Consider the following 18,420-nt stretch of genomic DNA (forward strand, 5'->3'; position numbering starts at 1 on the left):
TTTTCTTTTTTTGTGACATCTTTGTCTGGTTTTGGTATCAGGGTGATGGTGGCCTCATAGAATGAGTTTGGGAGTGTTCCTCCCTCTGCTATATTTTGGAAGAGCTTGAGAAGGATAGGTGTTATCTCTTCTCTAAATGTTTGATATAATTCGCCTGTGAAGCCATCTGGTCTTGGGTTTTTGTTTGTTGGAAAATTTTTAATCACAGTCTCAATTACAGTGCTTGTGATTGTTCTGTTTATATTTTCTATTTCTTCCTGGTTCAGTCTCAGAAGGTTGTGCTTTTGTAAGAATCTGTCCATTTCTTCCAGGTTGTCCATTTTATTGGCATAAAGTTGTTTGTAGTAATCTCTCATGATCCTTTGTATTTCTACAGTGTCAGTTGTTACTTCTCCTTTTTTCATTTCTAATTCTATTTATTTGAGTCTTCCCCCTTTTTTTCTTGATGAGTCTGGCTAATGGTTGATCAATTTTCTTTATCTTCTCAAAGAAACAGCTTTTTGTTTTTTTTGTTTTTTTTTTTGTTTTTGGCTGTGTTCGGTGTTCATTTCTGTGTGAGGGCTTTCTCCAGTTGCAGCAAACGGGGGCCACTCTTCATCGCAGTGCACGGGCCTCTCACTATCGCGGCCTCTCTTGTTGTGGAGCACAGGCTCCAGATGCGCAGGCTCAGTAGTTGTGGCTCACAGGCCCAGTTGCTCCGTGGCATGTGGGATCCTCCCAGACCAGGGCTCGAACCTGTGTCTCCTGCATTGGCAGGCAGATTCTCAACCACTGCGACACCAGGGAAGCCCAAGAACCAGCTTTTACTTTTATTGGTCTTTGCTATCGTTTCCTTCATTTCTTTTTCATTCATTTCTGATGTGATATTTATTATTTCTTTCCTTCTGCTAACTTTGGGGTTTTTTTGTTCTTCTTTCTCTAGTTCCTTTAGGTGTAAGGTTAGGTTGTTTATTTGAGATATTTCTTGTTTCTTGAGGTAGGACTGTATTGCTATAAACTTCCCTTTTAGAACTGCTTTTGCTGCATCCCATAGGTTTTTGGTCATCGTAATTTCATTGTCATTTTTTTCTAGGTATTTTTTGATTTCCTCTTTGATTTCTTCAGTGATCTCTTGGTTATTAAGCAGTGTATTGTTTAGCCTCCATGTGTTTGTATTGTTTGCAGATTTTTTTCCTGTAATTGAAATCTAGTCTCATAGTGTGTGGTCGGAAAAGAAACTTTATACAATTTCAATTTTCTTAAATTTACCAAGGCTTGATTTGTGACCCAAGATATACTCTATCCTGGCGAATGTTCCATGAGCACTTGAGAAGAAAGTGTATTCTGTTGTTTTTGGATGGAATGTCCTATACATATCAATTAAGTCCATCTTGTTTAATGCTTTTTCCTATTTATTTTCATTTTGGAAGATCTGTCCATTGGTGTAAGTGGGGTGTTAAAGTGCCCTACTATGATTGTGTTACTGTCGATTTCCCCTTTTATGGCTGTTAGTATTTGCCTTATGTATTGAGGTGCTCCTATGTTGGGCGTATAAACATTTACAATTGTTATATCTTCTCGGATTGATCCCTTGATCATTAGGTAGTGTCCTTCTTTGTCTCTTGTAATAGTCTTTATTTTAAAGTCTATTTTGTGTGATATGAGAATTGCTACTCCAGCTTTCTTTTGATTTCTATTTGCATGGAATATCTTTTTCCATCCGCTCACTTTCAGTCTGTATGTGTCCCTAGGTCTGAAGTGGGTCTCTTGTAGACAGCATATATATGGGTCTTGTTTTTGTATCCATTCAGCCAGTCTATGTCTTTTGGTTGGAGCATTGAATCCATTTATATTTAAGGTAGATATCGATATGTATGTTCCTATTACCGTTTTCTTAATTGTTTTGGGTTTGTTATTGTAGGTCTTTTCCTTCTCTTCTGTTTCCTGCCTAGAGAAGTTCCTTTAGCATTTGCTGTAAAGCTGGTTTCGTGGTGCTGAATTCTCTTTGCTTTTGCTTGTCTGTAAAGATTTTAATTTCTCCACTGAATCTGAATGAGATCCTTACTGGGTAGCATAATCTTGGTTGTAGGTTTTTCCCTTTCATCACTTTAAATATGTCCTGCCACCCCCTTCTGGTTTGCAGAGTTTCTGCTGAAAGATCAGCTGTTAACCTTATGGGGATTCCCTTGTATGTTATTTGTTGTTTTTCCCTTGCTCCTTTTAATATTTTTTCTTTGTGTTTAATTTTGATAGTTTGATTAATATGTGTCTTCATGTGTTTCTCCTTGGATTTATCCTGTGTGGGACTCTCTGCACTTCCTGGACTTGATTGACTATTTCTTTTCCCATATTATGGAAGAGTTCAATGATAATCTCTTCATATATTTTCTCAGTCCCTTTCTTTTCCTCTTCTTCTTCTGGGACCCCTATAATTCGAATGTTGGTGCGCTTAATGTTGTCCCAGAGGTCTCTGAGACTGCCCTCACTGGCTTCTATTCTTTTTTCTTTATTCTGCTCTGCAGTAGTTATTTCCACTATTTTATCTTCCAGGTCACTTCTCCATTCTTCTGCCTCAGTTATTCTTCTATTGATTCCTTCTAGAGAATTTTTAATTTCATTTATTGTTTTGTTCGTCATTGTTTGTTTGCTCTTTAGTTCTTCTAGGTCCTTGTTAAATGTTTCTTGTATTTTCTCCATTCTATTTCCAAGATTTTGGATCATCTTTTACTATCATTACCCTGAATTCTTTTTCAGGTAGACTGCCTATTTCATCTTCATTTGTTTGGTCTGGTGGGTTTTTACCTTGCTCCTTCATCTGCTGTGTGTTTTTCTGTCCTCTCATTTTGCTTAACTTACGGTGTTTTGGGTGTCCTTTTCGCAGGCTGCAGGTTCTTAGTTCCCATTGTTTCTCGTGTCTGCCCCCAGTGGCTAAGGTTGGTTCAGTGGGTTGCGTAGGCTTCCTGGTAGAGGGGACTGGTGCCTGTGTTCTGGTGGATGAGGCTGGATCTTGTCTTTCTGGTGGGCAGGACCTTGTCTAGTGGTGTGTTTTGGGGTGTCTGTGACCTTATTATGATTTTAGCCAGCCTCTCTGCTAATGGATGGAGTTGTGTTCCTGTCTTGTGTGGCATAGGGTGTCCAGCACTGTAGCTTGCTGGTCATTGAGTGGGGCTGGCTCTTAGCATTGAGATGGAGATCTCTGGGAGAGCTTTTGCCATTTGATATTACGTGGAGCCGGGTGGTCTCTGGTGGACCAATGTTTTGAACTTGGCTCTCCCACCTCAAAGGCACAGGCCTGACACCTGGCCAGAGCACCAAAACCCTGTCAGCCACATGGCTCAGAAGAAAAGGGAGAAAGGGAGGGAGAAAGAAAGAAAGAAAGAAGGAAGGAAATAAAGGAAAAAAGAAAGAAAGAAAGGGAGAAAGAGAGAAAGTAAGAAAGAGAGAAAGGGAGAAGGAAAGAAAGAAAATAAAGTTATTAAAAAATAAAAAAAAATTATTAAACATAAAAAAATTAAAAAGTAATTTAAAAAAAAGGAAAGAAAGAAAGAAGAGAGCAACCAAACCAAAAAACAAATCCACCAATGATAACAAGCACTAACAATATACTAAAAAAAAAAAATGGACAGACAGAACCCTAGGACAAATGTTAAAAGCAAGGCTATACAGACACAATCACACAAAGTCCACCGCCTCAATTTTGGGATGATTCGTTGTCTATTCAGGTATTCCAGAGATAAAGGGTACATAGGTTGATTGTGGAGATTTAATCTGCTGCTTCTGAGGCTGCTGGGAGAAATTTCCCTTTCTCTTCTTTGTTCGCACAGCTCCCAGGGTTCAGATTTGGATTTGGACCTGCCTCTGCGTGTAGGTCGCCTGAGGGTGTCTGTTCGTCGCTCAGACAGGACGGCGTTAAAGGAGCAGCTGCGTTGGGGGCTCTGGCTCACTCAGGCCGTGGGGGAGGGAGGGGTACAGATGCGGGGCGAGCCTGCAGTGGCAGAGGCCAGCGTGACATTTCACCAGCTTGAGGCACGCCGTGTGTTCTCCCGGGGAAGTTGTCCCTGGATCACGGGACCCTGGCAGTGGCGGGCTGCACAGGCTCCCAGGAGGGGTGGTGTGGATAGTGATCTGTGCTCGCACACAGGCTTCTTGGTGGTGGCAGCAGCAGCCTTAGAGTCTCATGCCCGTCTCTGGGGCCCGCGCTGATAGCCGCAGCTCGCGCCCGTCTCTGGAGTTCGTTTAGGCGGCACTCTTAATCCCCTCTCCTTGTGCACCAGGAAACAATGGTCTCTTGCCTCTTCGGCAGGTCGAGACTTTTTCCCGGACTCCCTCCCGGCTAGCTGTGGTGCACTAGGCCCCCTTCAGGCTGTGTTCTCGCCGCCAACCCCAGTCCTCTCCCTGCGATCCGACCGAAGCCCGAGCCTCAGCTCCCAGCCCCGCCCATCCCGGCGGGTGAGCAGACTAGCCTCTCGGGCTGGTGAGTGCGGGTCGGCACTGATCCTCTGTGTGGGAATCTCTCTGCTTTGCCCTCTGCACCCCTGTTGCTGCACTCTCCTCCGTGGCTCCGAAGCTTCCCCCCTCCGCCACCCAAAGTCTCCACCCGTGAAGGGGCTTCCTAGTGTGTGGAAACCTTTCCTCCTTCACAGCTCCCTCCCACTGGTGCAGGTCCTGTCCCTATTCTTTTGTCTCTGTTATTTCTTTTTTCTTTTGCCCTACCCAGGTACGTGGGGAGTTTCTTGCCTTTTGGGAGGTCTGACGTCTTCTGCCAGCGTTCAGTAGGTGTTCTGTAGGAGTTGTTCCACATGTAGATGTACTTCTGATGTATTTGTGGGGAGGAAGGTGATCTCCACGTTTAGTCCTCCGCCATCTTGAATGTCTCCCCAGAGCTTCTTTATATAATTACAGTCAGTCCTCTCAAATCCTGCCACTTTATCAACTCAGTTTATGTAATATTTTAAATCCTTTGTGGCCCTGTCAATAATCTTCACAGCATCTTCACCTGGAGTAGATCCAATCTCCAGAAACCACTTTTCTTGCTCATCTATTAGAAGCAACTCCTCATTCAAGTTTTATCATGAAATTGCAGCAATTCAGTCACATCTTCAGGGTCCACTTCTAATTCTCGGTGTCCTGTTATTTCCACCACATCTGCAGTTACTTCCTCCATTAAACTCTAAAACTCCTCAAAGTCATCCTTTAGGGATGGAATCAACTTCTTCCAAACTGTTCTTAATGTTGAGATTTTTACCTCTTCCCATGAATCACGAATGTTCTTGATGGCATCTAGAATGGTGAATCCTTTCCAGAACGTTTTCAATTTACTTTGCCCAGATCCCTCAGAGGAATCACTATTTATGGCAGCTATAGCCTTATGAAATGTATTTCTTAAATCATGAGACTTGAAAGCCAAAATTACTCCTTGATCCATGGGCTCCAGAATAGATGTTGTGTTAGCAGACATGAAAACAACATGAATCTTGTTGTATATCTCCGTCAGAGATCTTGGGTGATGGGGTGAATTATCAGTAATATTTTGAAAGGAATCTTTTTTTTGTGAGAAGTAAGTCTCAACATATTCAGTAAACTGTGATGCAAACAGGTGTGCTGCCATCTAGGCTTTATTATCCCACCTATAGAGCACAGGCAGAGTAGATTTTGCATAATTCTGAAGGGCCCTAGGATTTTCACAATGATAACTGAACATTGGCTTCAATTAAAGTCACCAGCTGCATTAACCCCTAACAATAGAGTCAGCCTGTCCTTTGAAGTTTTGAAGCCAGGCATTGACTTCTCTGTTTATGAAAATCCTAGATGGCATCTTCTTCCAATATAAGGCTGTTTCATCTACACTGAAAATCTGTTGTTTAGTGTAGCCACCTTTGTTAATTATCTGAGCTAGGTCTTCTGGAAAACTTGTTGCAGATTCTACATCAGCACTTGCTATGTCACCTTGCTCTTTTATGTTATAGATTTGGCTTCTTTCCTTAAATCTCATGAGCCTACCTCTGCAAAATTTTCTTTTGTACCTTCCTCACTGCTCTCAGCCGTCAAAGAAATGAAGAGAGTTAGGGCCTTGCTGTGGATTAGGCTTTGGCTTAAGGGAATCTTGTGGTTTGTTTGATCTTCTATCCAGACCACCACAATTTCCGCATAAGGCTGTTTCACTTTCTTATCATTTGTGTCTTCATTGGAGTAATTTGCTTCAAGAGCTTTTCCTGTGCATTTACAAATTGGCTTACTGTTTGGCGCAAGAGGTCTAGCTTTCTCTCAGCTGTAGACATGCCTTCCTCACTAAGCTTAATCATCTCTAACTTTTGATTTAAAGTGAAAGACATGTGACTCTTCCTTTCACATGAACACTTAGAGGCCATTGTAGGGTTATTAACTGGCCTAATTTTAATATTGTTGTATCTCAGGGAATAGGATGGCCCAAGAAAAGGGAGAGAAATGGGAGAACAGCCGATTGGTGGAGCAGTCAAAACATATACATTTACCAATTAAGTTCACCATCTTATATGGGTTTGGTTTATGGCACCCCAAAACAATTACAATAGTAATATCAAAGATCACTGATTACAGCTCACTGTAACAAATATAATAATAATTTAAAAATTTGAGGCATTGTGAGAATTACCAAAATGTGACACAGAGACACAAAGTGAGCAAATGCTCTTGGAAAAATGGCCCCAGTAGAGTTGATCAATGCAGGGTTACCACAATCCTTTAATTTGTAAAAAAATAAAATAAATAAAACACAATATCTGTGAAGCAAAATAAAATGAAGTGCACTAAAATGAGGTATGTCTGTACATTGAACTGCTTCCATCATGGAAGGGGCAGTATCTTGTTCTTACTAGAATAGACACTTTGGATATGGATTTGTTTTCCTTACATGCAATGCTTCTGCCAAAACTATCATGAGTAGACTTATAGAATGCCTTGTATACCATCATGGTATTCCACACAGTATTGCTTCTGCTTAAGGAACTCCTTTCCCAGCAAATGAAGTGTGGCAATAGGCCCGTGCTTGTAGAATTCAGTGGTCTCGCCATGTTCTCCTCCATCCTGAAGCACCTGTATTGATAGAATGGTAGAATGTCCTTTTGAAGACTCATTTACAGTGCCAGCAAAGTGGAAAAACCTTACAGGGCTGGGGTAAGGTTTCCCAGAGGGATGTGTATGCTCTGAATCAGCATCCAACATGTGGTGCTGTTTCTCCCATAGCCAGGATTCACAGGTCCAGGAATCAAGGGGTTGAAACCAGAGTGTCACCACCCACCATTACCCTTAGTGGCCCATGAGCAAAATTTTTACTTCCTGTCCTCATGACCTTTTGCTCTACTGGCTTAGAGATCTGCGTTCCAGAGGGAGGAATGTTTCCACCAAGAGACACAACCATGATTCAATTGAACTGGGAGTTAAGACTGCTGCCCAGCCACTTTGAGCTCCTCATGCCTCTGAATCAACAGGCAATGATTCAGAGCTGACTGAGATGATTGATCCTGACCACCAAGGGGAAATTTGACTACTACTCCACAATGGAGGTAACAAAGTTTATGTCTGAAACAGAGGAAATCCCTTAGGGTATCTCTTAGGATTATCATGCCCTGTGATTAAGGTCAATGGAACACTACAACAACTCAATTCAGGGAGGACTACTGATGGCCCAGACCCTTCTGGAATGAAGGTTTGGATCACCCCACCAGATAAACAATTACGGCAGGTAAACTGCTTGCTGAGGGCAATGGGAATACAGAATAATTCATGGAAGAAGGTAGTTATAAATACCAACTATGACCATGTGACCAGTTATGGAAATGAGAGAGGTAATTGTCATGAGTATTTCTTTCTTATTTTGTTATGAATACATTTGTGTGTGTTAGTGTGTGTGTGTATATGAAGCAGATATATTTGTTTTCTTGACTATCTAATCCCCTTACTATGTAACATAAGATGTGTTGATTTTATATCATAGAATTTAAGTATTGTTAACTTTACCTCATAGTATTTAAGTTACGGGATATCAAGGAGAAGAGTAAACATTACCCAAAGACTTTGCATCTTCTTCTGGAAAGGTTCAGTATGTTTTCGGCTGTATGAGGGACAGTTGTAACATGTTGGGCAGAAGTATGCTTATTATTGTCCTTATGTATACATTAAGTATGGTTTAAGGAGATGCATAAGGGTACCAACTGACAAGGGGTGAATTTATGATGGTCATTTTGTATATCAACTTGGCCGTGCCACAGTGTCCAGATAGTTGGTCAAACATTATTCTGGATGTTTCTGTGAAGGTGTTAATTTGGATGAGATTAACATTTAAACCAGTGGACTTTGGGTAAAGCAGATTATCCTGCATAATGTGAGTAGGCCTCATCCAGTCAGTTGAAAGCCCTAATGGAAAAACCCTGACGTGCCCCAGGAAAGAATTCTGCCAGCAGACTGCCTTTGGATTTAAACTGCAACTCTTCGTTGAGTCTCCTGCCTACAGATTTTGCATTTACCAAGCCTCCACAATCTTGCGAGCCACTTCCTTAAAGTGTGTATGTGTGTGTGTGTGTGTGTGTATTGTGTGTATGTACGTATTCATCCTTTTGGTTCTGTTTCTCTGGAGAACCGCACACTGATAAAATGATAATTTATGTCATATCATCTCCTAAAAGAAATAGTCTTTAATTCTAAGCAGAGCATGAAAAAGTGTGTTGGTTTCCTACTCATTCAGTTAGGTTACTTTTGTCATTGTTTTAATCGATCAACCATTCTTTTATTTATAACCTGACTCAATTTAAACTTCACCGAGAGGAAATAGGAAGCATCAAGATTTACATTTGATTGTGATTCAAGAGATATTATTTTGGAATTGTCACATGCTGACTGATGTTTGACTTACCTATAAACAATAATAACAGTATCATACATTTTTATAATACTTTACCATTTAGCAAGGATGTTTGCATATTAATTATCCACACCTAACAGGGTGTAGCACACAGTAGGCAGTCAATACACCTATTTAATCAATTATGATGAAGTGATGGATTTAGGTCATATCTTTCTCCATTTTCATTTCTGTCAAATTTGGAGTTTTTTATGAAGACTTACTAAGGAGCTAAGCAGAAGCAAACTAGGAGGAATGTGATGAGGTGATTGCTAAATTTTGTTTTCTTAAGCCAGCCTGGACTATCCCTCCCCAGCTGGGATGATTTCCAAATTGGTTTCTCTTGACCCTGGAGCGTTGCTAATTCAATTAGTGAGGCCTATGCCTCAACATCCCTGGGGGTTATTATTCCTCCATCAAGAACTTAAAAGTTCTCCCAGAAAAACTTTATATAAAAAGCCCACAGTGAAAGGTATCTAAGTTCATTGCTGAACTGCATAATTTGGCATATACTCAGGAAACCAAAGTAAAAAATAGAGCTCTCTGATGAAAACTTTTTTTTCACTAAGTACTTGACAAACAGATATGTGACTTATATATATGAAAGTTGGGATTCATAGTCTAATTTACAGCACAGAGACTAAAAGAAATTTGGTTAAATAAAAAGTGGGGAATCTTTATCTGGAGAAATCTTCCTGCATCTTCACTTTGAATTCTATCAAGAGTCACCACATGTGTAATTTGCTTGGGTAAACGTAGTTAATTATGAATGATTCAATATGGGTAAAATAAGATATGACAGTGGATTATATTTCTACTTAGCCTCACAAACAGATATTTAAGCTTTGAATCTTGACTTTTTAATAGGATGGACAGAATATTATAAACTGAGAATTTTAAAAAGTCCTAAACAGTGATTCTCTGAAAAGGGAGGCAAGTTTTCCCCAAAAGCACATTGAGCGAAGTCTAGAAGCATTTGGGTTGTCACACCCTGCTGGGGAAAGAAGGATGTCATTACCATCGAGTGAATAGAGGCCAGAGTGCTGGTAAACACTGACGTACACTGCCCTGGACAGGCCCTGCTACAAAGCTTTACCCATCCCAAAATGTTAATAGTGCCAAGACCAAGAAACCTTGACAAAGTACGATTCCTGAGAGTCAAAGCACCTTTTTTCTTTTCTAAAAATGTTTTTCTCTCAAGGGCTACCAAGAAGTATGGATTGTATACTTAAATGCTTGAATCTTAATTTTTTATTTTCCAGAGGAGCCACCCAAAGAAGAATTAAAGTTCCCACATGCTTTACACCTGCAAGAAATGTATGACTTGGCACAACTGTTGTGATTAAATATTTTAAAACACCTGTTCTCTAGAGATTAGCATGGCCTCATTTCTAGAGAACAACAGGAGAGTGAACACTATCGAATTCCACTCATGACCATGGAAAACTGGCAATTTTAAGGAGAAAAGATGCTCCAGAATAGAAAGGAAGAATCTAAGCTGCATAAGGCCCGTTCACTACTAGTGCCAGTGTCTGGGCAGTGCCCGGCACACGTAGACATTCATTACAAATACATTGGCTGACTCTCACGGGTCCCATCTTTTTTTCCTTCAAGCCTCAGAGACCCTTCATTATACAGGATGGTTCAGAGATTGTCAAGGTAGTTTAGGCTTCTCACAAACCATATTATGAGCATGAGGAATAGGAAACTGGGCTTTGCTCTCTGCATGAGTAATCTGAGACTGTATGAAAGGTAAGCCGTGATCCAGCCAGCTGTTCTAAACCTATTCTTCCTTCTAGAGTTGTATATCCTCCATTACTGAGTGTAAAATTATTTTAATTTTTGAAACAATTTAATTGTTTTAATGAATTATATTAAGGGTTAACCATTCCTGGACCTTGCAAATCTATAATGTATGAAATGGGTTTGCCGGGGCCAAATTTCATATGGGAGCTTCTGGGTCCAGGAACCAAGCCGTGTCTTGAGAGTAGAAGCAAGAGTCTGAAGAAACATCTCTGATGATGTTTTGATCTGAGGATGAGGACTTCTCTTGGACATTTTTCAGAGTCACTTGCCTTAATTAGAGTCCTGGCCACAACTCCCCCTGCCACCTGCTCTTGACAATGGATAGTGAATGCCAGGAGATACTGGCATATGTTTTGCTTTCCTCTCAGAGCACTCATTGTACTGTGCTGGTTTCTGTTGTGTTTGAGAAATACTTGGACTCCGGACAGAGCAGGCACATTCCATTCTTTGGGGACACGTTAAGCCTTCCTTTGTCCCACAAGAAATTGGCTCATTAGAGGTATGTAACCTGCTCTCTCTAAAATTTTTCATCACACATTGCAAAATTGTCTGGGACCAAAAAATCTGAAGAGCATCTTTGCAGTTCTAGAAAATATAACTCCAGGAAAGCATATGTTATTCCAAAACAAGCATCTGACATCTTCAGAACCAATGAGGTTGGGAAGTCACCCTATCCAAACTCAGTTTCCCATCTGTATTTTCCTGCTAACCATGCTCATTTATGCCTAATATTCTATTAAAGGAGTATGGGGCCTAAACATTTTTATATATAAAGACGTTGGAAAGATTTACCATCGAGTAGAGTTGCATTTGGGGAAAACATTTTATTTGACTTGATGACAGTTATAAATCATCGCCTCATATTTCCAAAAGAGGATATATAAAATGCATAAGACAGGATATTTAAAATAAAGCCTGCATGCAGCAACAAAGACCCAACACAGCCAAAAATAAATAAACAAATTTATTAAAAAAAAAAAAAACTGTCAAAAGAGAAAGCCAGAAACCATTAAGATGAAAAATGTGGAACCAGTGACCATATGAATAGCCAATACTATAGGTAAGTTATATTTTTAAGGGTTTTGCATGTATTCACTCACATAATCCTTACCACAGCACTATTAAGTGGATACTTTAGTTATCCCCATTTTACTGATGAACAAACTGCAGCATTGAAAGATTAATAATTTGCCTGAGATTACAGACCTACTAAGTGGTAGAACTGGTATTTGATTTCAGTCTTGCTTAGAATCTGAGTGCTAAACTAGGATACTGTACTGCCTTCCAAACTTGGTGACACCACTTTTCTGAGCTTTAAGGCAGGCAAAGCAAAAATAATCAATACTTTTCCCAAGTGCTAAATTCTTGAGAAAATCATTAGATAGATTGTAATGTCAGTAACATTATGTAACATGACAAAAAATATCTTTCATTGCTCTTTTGCACAAGGTCCAAATGTGTTCTTCAAACTAATATTTCTCACATCAACCTTTGATAAAAGGGATTTAAACAACCAATGAATATAGCAAACATTTGAAATCCATAGTACTTCCTAGTGTATAGCATTGATAATTGTGATTTGTGTCGTTGATCCCTGTTTTATTTACATTTGTAACAGTTGTAATTAACTTGTTTATGTATTTATTTATGTGTGTATCACTGGCCTCCTCTGCTAGAGTGACAGCAAGGATCTGTTTGCCTTATTCAACCGTTTACCTTCAGAACTTAGCATAGAGTCTGGCATGGCAAGTGCACAGAATTATTTGTTGAGTAAATCCATGAATGAATGAATCCTCCAAAGGCAAAGAGTTCTGCCCAAGAATGTAGCCTCAAGATACTCAAAGTATAAATTATGACTATAATTTTAAACTATAAATTATAATTAATTTATACATCAGGACTTTGAAAAATCATTTTTCATTAAGGAGTCACTGGAGTTGACTTGACTGGAGTGAAAAAGGCAGGGTGTTGGCTTTTTCACTTGTTTTTTTTGTTTGTTTGTTCTTCTTTCAAGCTCTGGTGTCAGGGCCGGTCCCTGGAGCTGTGTTCTGCAAGATCCACCCAAATCCTATCCACACATACAGCTGAAGACTTGCTGCAGGCAGCAAAGTCAGTGACAGAAAGGAAAGTCTGCTCCCACACTATGGCCTTGCATCCTTCAAAGCTCCGCGGCTTCCAATCAACAATCTTGAGGCCAGGCTTAAAGACAAAACACTTCAGTTTGCATGGGGTGTTTTTTCTTGGAAGGCACAGCATCCAAGCGCTGCATCTGGCTTCCCACTACCAGATTTGCTCTTGGAAATGATTTTCTCTGAATAAAACTGCAACTGAAATACTAATTACATCATAATTTTTAAAATTTGATCCTGTTCTAATCTTTGGTTTCACAGGTTTGGGGCTATTCCTAACCTTATCATTTACATTCTCATAACACTGAATTCTTTGTATTATTCCCCCATACAGCATCCCACACCACACGTTGGACCTTTGCTTTTGACCTTTCTTTGGCCCGGAATGCCCTTACCCCAGCCCTTATCTCTTTTCAAGTTTGACCGCAGGTGTCACCACCTATAGGGGCCTTCCTGAAATTTCCAGATCCTGCTATGCCCCCTTCCTCTCTGCTTTCTTTGGTTTTAGCATTACCATATTATATTTCATGGTCTCTAGGTATCTATCTCCTCCATCAGACTACAAGCAATTCCTTGAGAGCAGGAACCATGTCTTACTCATTTCTTGTCCACAGTTCCTGGCATAACGTCTAGCTTGGAGAATAATCTCAGTAAATATTGATTGAAATGAATTGTGTTGCCAATAAACCATGATGCTATCACTCTGTCTGACCTTTTCCTGCATTCAAAGCTCCTGGAAATACCAGCAACATTTTAAATGACTGCATTTTAGCACTTCTGAGAATGTAATCTTTTGTTATTTCTCTTTCTTTTCAGGAACCTCTTTCCGAAGCTATAAAAGACAAAGGGAAGAGCCATGTCCATGATTGCAGATTTCTATGGTGGCAAGTCCATTCTCATTACTGGGGCCACAGGCTTCTTGGGCAAAGTGTTGATGGAGAAGCTATTTCGCACCAGCCCAGATCTGAGAGTCATTTACATCCTTGTGAGGCCCAAGGCTGGCCAGACCCTGCAGCAGAGGGTTTTCCAGATCCTAAATAGTAAGGTATGCCTTATGGGAAGAGCCTTAGGGCATGGTGACTCACTGCAATGTTCCCTTATAGCCCCAAACTGCAGGTGGGGGCCAGGATATCTGGGCAGGTAGAGGAAAGGAGACAAAACAAGATAGCAAGCAACAGCTCATGGAAATCTGTGGTGTTTTCCCATAGGAAGGGAAAGAGTGCTTAGACCCTGTCCAGAACAGGTGAACGGATAATCTATATTCTGCAAATTGCCGAGTAAGAATCAAAATGCTAAAGCTCGCAGAGTGGACTCGCCAGGCTTGAAATCCATCACAAGGTCATCCAAACTCTTCCCTAATTTTCATTTAAATTTAAGGTAGCTTTCCTCCAAATTTTTGGGTAGTCTATTACATATTACATCATATCATATTATAAACAGATATGATTACTAAGTAGCCATGCAGTAATACTTTCAGTTGTCTAAAAGCCACAAGTTGTATACTTTTTCTATGATAACTTGATATTTCTATTATCCCATTATATTTCTATTATCCTGTAAGTTCTTCTAAGGGAAAATGAAACATATGTGTGAATGAGCATTTGGGTATCAAACTTTCTCACTCCCCTCCCTCCAAAATATGAATGTCATCTCATGTCTTAATTTATAAATTTGAAGGCTTTCATCTCAAACATATTATCAATTTTTTGTCACTTTATACCTCTTACCCTCCAGCTTGCAATGTTTAGAATAATAACAACAATGACCTCCTAGGATAGCCATGGGAATTAATTTAAATGTACGTGTCTGGTTCGTAGACCCCTTTGGAAAGTACAAGGTCACTTAGGGTTGGCAAAAGGAAGATTTAAATAAGAAATTTTTTTTACAAAGTCTTCTTTCCAGTGTTTAGGCATGCTAACATCTATTGGAGCTGTGTATCTGATAGCACAGCACATTATAGACACTCCATAAGCTTGATGATTACATTTTATCTTCTGGCACCAGCATGAGATTTTAGTATAAACCATCATCAGGAGAATCACAAAAGCCTCTCCTGTATCTCATAGCTTAACTCAGCAGTGGGACAAATAATAATAGCTAGCACTTACTGGGTACTTAGTACATGGCAGACACTATTCAAATGAGCCTTGCCTCATTGATTTTTCAACAACCCTGTGAAGTAAGAATTAATATCCAAATTTTACAGATGGATAAATGAGACCAGAAGTATTAACTTTCCAAAGGTCACCCAGTTAGTAAATGAGAGAGTCAGACTTCAGACACCCACCCCCCAGTCTGGCTCTAAGGCAAGCACACTTGCCTATACCCTACCCTGCCTGCATTGTAACTAATGGTTCTTAAGAATAAGAAAAAAAGGCTGATGTGGCATAAAACCAAAATTGAGAAGAAACTCTCAGATCCTCCTTCATACAGCTTGCTCAGTTATACATCCCTAATGGACTGTTTTCATCATGTAGGAGACATGCTTCTTTAGCTTTGTAGCCAGCTTATGAATTTCTAGATAAATATTTTGGCAGAGAATCTTGTGGTCAGCATAATTTTCGCCTATAGTTATATTCAATGCATTGTATTTGATAACACAGCAACTATTCTTTGGGTATGGAAATCTTGATTATACTATAAATAACTTATTTGTGAAACTGGCTTGCAAATCTCTACCTGTTTCCACTATTGGGCTATTTACAACTGTCAGCTGTTGACTTTTATAAACAGTGGTCCTTAAACTGTGGTCTCCCAACCAGCAGCATCAATATCACCTGGGAACTATCTGTTGCTATCAGATGGTGCTTAAGAGCATGGGCTTCAGAGGCAGACTGACCTGGGTTTGAATCTCAGCACTGCTAATTATTAGCCATGGGACAGTGGGCAAGATAGATACATACTCTACTGAGCCTCAGTTTCCTTATCTGTAAAATGGGATAATAATATCTTGCTCACATACATTTATGGCAATCTTCGGATGAGGAGAGCTGGCTCTCCCTGAAGCTCTCTTCCAAGATCGATGAAACTTCTTTTCTGGAAACCCTCAGCAAAATTTTCCTTACATCTCATCAGCCTGGGTTAAGTTATATATCAACGTCTGAATCAACCTCTGTGGCCTGAGGTATGCCATGTACTGATTTGTTCAGAAACTTCAGATCTAAGCCAATCACTGGCCACCTGGAAATTCTCAATAATCTTACCCAGAATCTTAAATTAGGGATATAATCAATCATAATTTAATTAAGTTTATAGGGACACCCAAGCTGACATAGGGGTTAAAAAGGCAAAATAAAATTTCTCTGAGTTTTGTTAATGTAAAATATAAAATAATCAGCTTTGTATTTTAACTAATCCAAAACATACCCATAAATTTGTCATCTCCAATGCGGAAATAACTAAACTGGAGCTTGGTGGTATCTTAAAACCAAGAAAACTGCAGTCAGCAGCCATTTGCTAAATTCCTGGATGCTCAGGACTTTTCATTTCTAGTCATCAGCTGTCCTCCAGTTGTAGTTTTAAAAATACTTCTCCTGCTGGGAAAACTGGACAGCTACATGTAAAAGAATGAAATTAGAACACTCCCTAACATCATACACAAAAATAAACTCAAAATGGATTAAAGACCTAACTGTAAGGCCAGACACTATAAAACTCTTAGAGGAAAACATAGGCAGAACACTCTATGACATAAATCACAGCAAGATCCTTTTTGACCCACCTCCTAGAAAAATGGAAATAAAAATAAAAATAAACAAATGGGACCTAATGAAACTTAAAAGCTTTTGCACAGCAAAGGAAACCATAAACAAGACGAAACGACAACACTCAGAATGGGAGAAAATATTTGCAAATAAAGCAACTGACAAAGGATTAATCTCCAAAATTTACCAGCAGCTCATGCAGCTCAATATCAAAAAAGCAAACAACTCAATCCAAAAATGGGCAGAAGACCTAAATAGACATTTATCCAAAGAAGATATACAGATTGCCAACAAACACATGAAAGGATGCTCAACATCACTAATCATTAGAGAAATGCAAATCAAAACTACAATGTGGTATCACCTCACAGCAGTCAGAATGGCCATCATCAAAAAGTCTACAAACAATAAATGCTGGAGAGGGTGTGGAGGAAAGGGAACCCTGTTGCACTGTTGGTGGGAATGTAAATTGATACAGCCACTATGGAGAACAGTATGGAGGTTCCTTTAAAAACTAAAAATAGAACTACCATGTGACCCAGCAATCCCGCTACTGGGCATATACCCTGAGAAAACCATAATTCAAAAGGAGTCATGTACCACAATGTTCATTGCAGCACTATTTACAATAGCCAGGACATGGAAGCAACCTAAGTGTCCATCGAAAGATGAATGGAGGGCTTCCCTGGTGGCGCAGTGGTTGAGAGTCTGCCTGCCAATGCAGGGGACACGGGTTCGAGCCCTGGTCTGGGAAGATCCCACATGCTGCAGAGCAACTAGGCCCGTGAGCCACAATTACTGAGCCTGCGTGTCTGGAGCCTGTGCTCCACAACAAGAGAGGCTGCGATAATGAGAGGCCTGCGCACCGTGATGAAGAGTGGTCCCCACTTGCCACAACTAGAGAAAGCCCTTGCACAGAAACGAAGACCCAACACAGCCATAAATAAATTAAATTTAAAAAATATATAAATAAATAATTAAAAAAAAAAAAAAAAAAAAAAAAAAAAAAACCTCAGCAGGTTTGGCTGTGGTTAAACAGTTTCTCCTGAGGGTGGACCTTGTAAAAAAAAAAAAAAAAAAAAAAAAAAAAAAAGAAAGATGAATGGATAAAGAAGATGTGGCACATATATATAATGGAATATTACTCAGCCATAAAAGAAACAAAATTGAGTTATTTGTAGTGAGGTGGATGGACCTAGAGTCTGTCATACAGAATGAAGTAAGTCAGAAAGAGAAAAACAAATACCGTATGCTAACACATATATATGGAATCTAAAAATAAATAAATGAAAATGGTTCTGAAGAACCTAGGGGCAGGACAGGAATAAAGACGTGAACCTAGAGAATGGACTTGAGGACCCAGGGAGGGGGAAGGGTAAGCTGGGACAAAGTGAGAGAGTGGCATGGCCATATATACACTACCAAATGTAAAATAGATACCTAGTGGGAAGCAGCTGCATAGCACAGGGAGATCAACTCGGTGATTTGTGACCACCTAGAGTGGTGGGATAGGGAGGGTGGGAGGGAGACACAAGAGGGAGGGGATATGGGGATATATGTATATGTATAGCTGATTCACTTTTTTATAAAGCAGAAACTAACACACCATTGTAAAGCAATTATACTCCAATAAAGATGTTTCAAAAAAAAAAAAAAGATAGTCCTAATAGAATCAAATCCAGCATACAAAGTTAGCTTCCTGTGAGCATTCAGTCTCACCTACGTACCCCTTTGCTAAGCCTTCCTTCACATGGGCTCCGAAATTCAACCTCAGAGTTAACAGTATTTTTCTTTTGTCATTAAAAATCTTTCCTTTGCCTCAGAGAGACTTTGCTGTTACAGTAACACTATTGAAGATATGTCTAAATGAGCATTTTAAAAGGGAACAATTACTATAGCACCAAAATGCTCAAGACATTGAAATATG

At 39.8% G+C, this 18,420-nt stretch overlaps 1 protein-coding gene across 1 annotated transcript in view; it reads left to right on the forward strand.

Moving 5' to 3' along the window:
- The window catches only part of FAR2 (fatty acyl-CoA reductase 2), a 149,486-nt gene that overhangs the window by 84,794 nt on the left and 46,272 nt on the right, over positions 1 to 18,420 (forward strand). Inside the window, exon 2 of the mRNA XM_059935546.1 lies at positions 13,606 to 13,834. Within this exon, the coding sequence (XP_059791529.1) occupies positions 13,646 to 13,834 (189 nt within the window). The 5' untranslated portion in view covers positions 13,606 to 13,645. The remainder of the gene's footprint in view (positions 1 to 13,605; positions 13,835 to 18,420) is intronic.

This window comes from Balaenoptera ricei, chromosome 10, assembly GCF_028023285.1.
Source record: "Balaenoptera ricei isolate mBalRic1 chromosome 10, mBalRic1.hap2, whole genome shotgun sequence".
Lineage (NCBI taxonomy): Eukaryota > Metazoa > Chordata > Mammalia > Artiodactyla > Balaenopteridae > Balaenoptera > Balaenoptera ricei.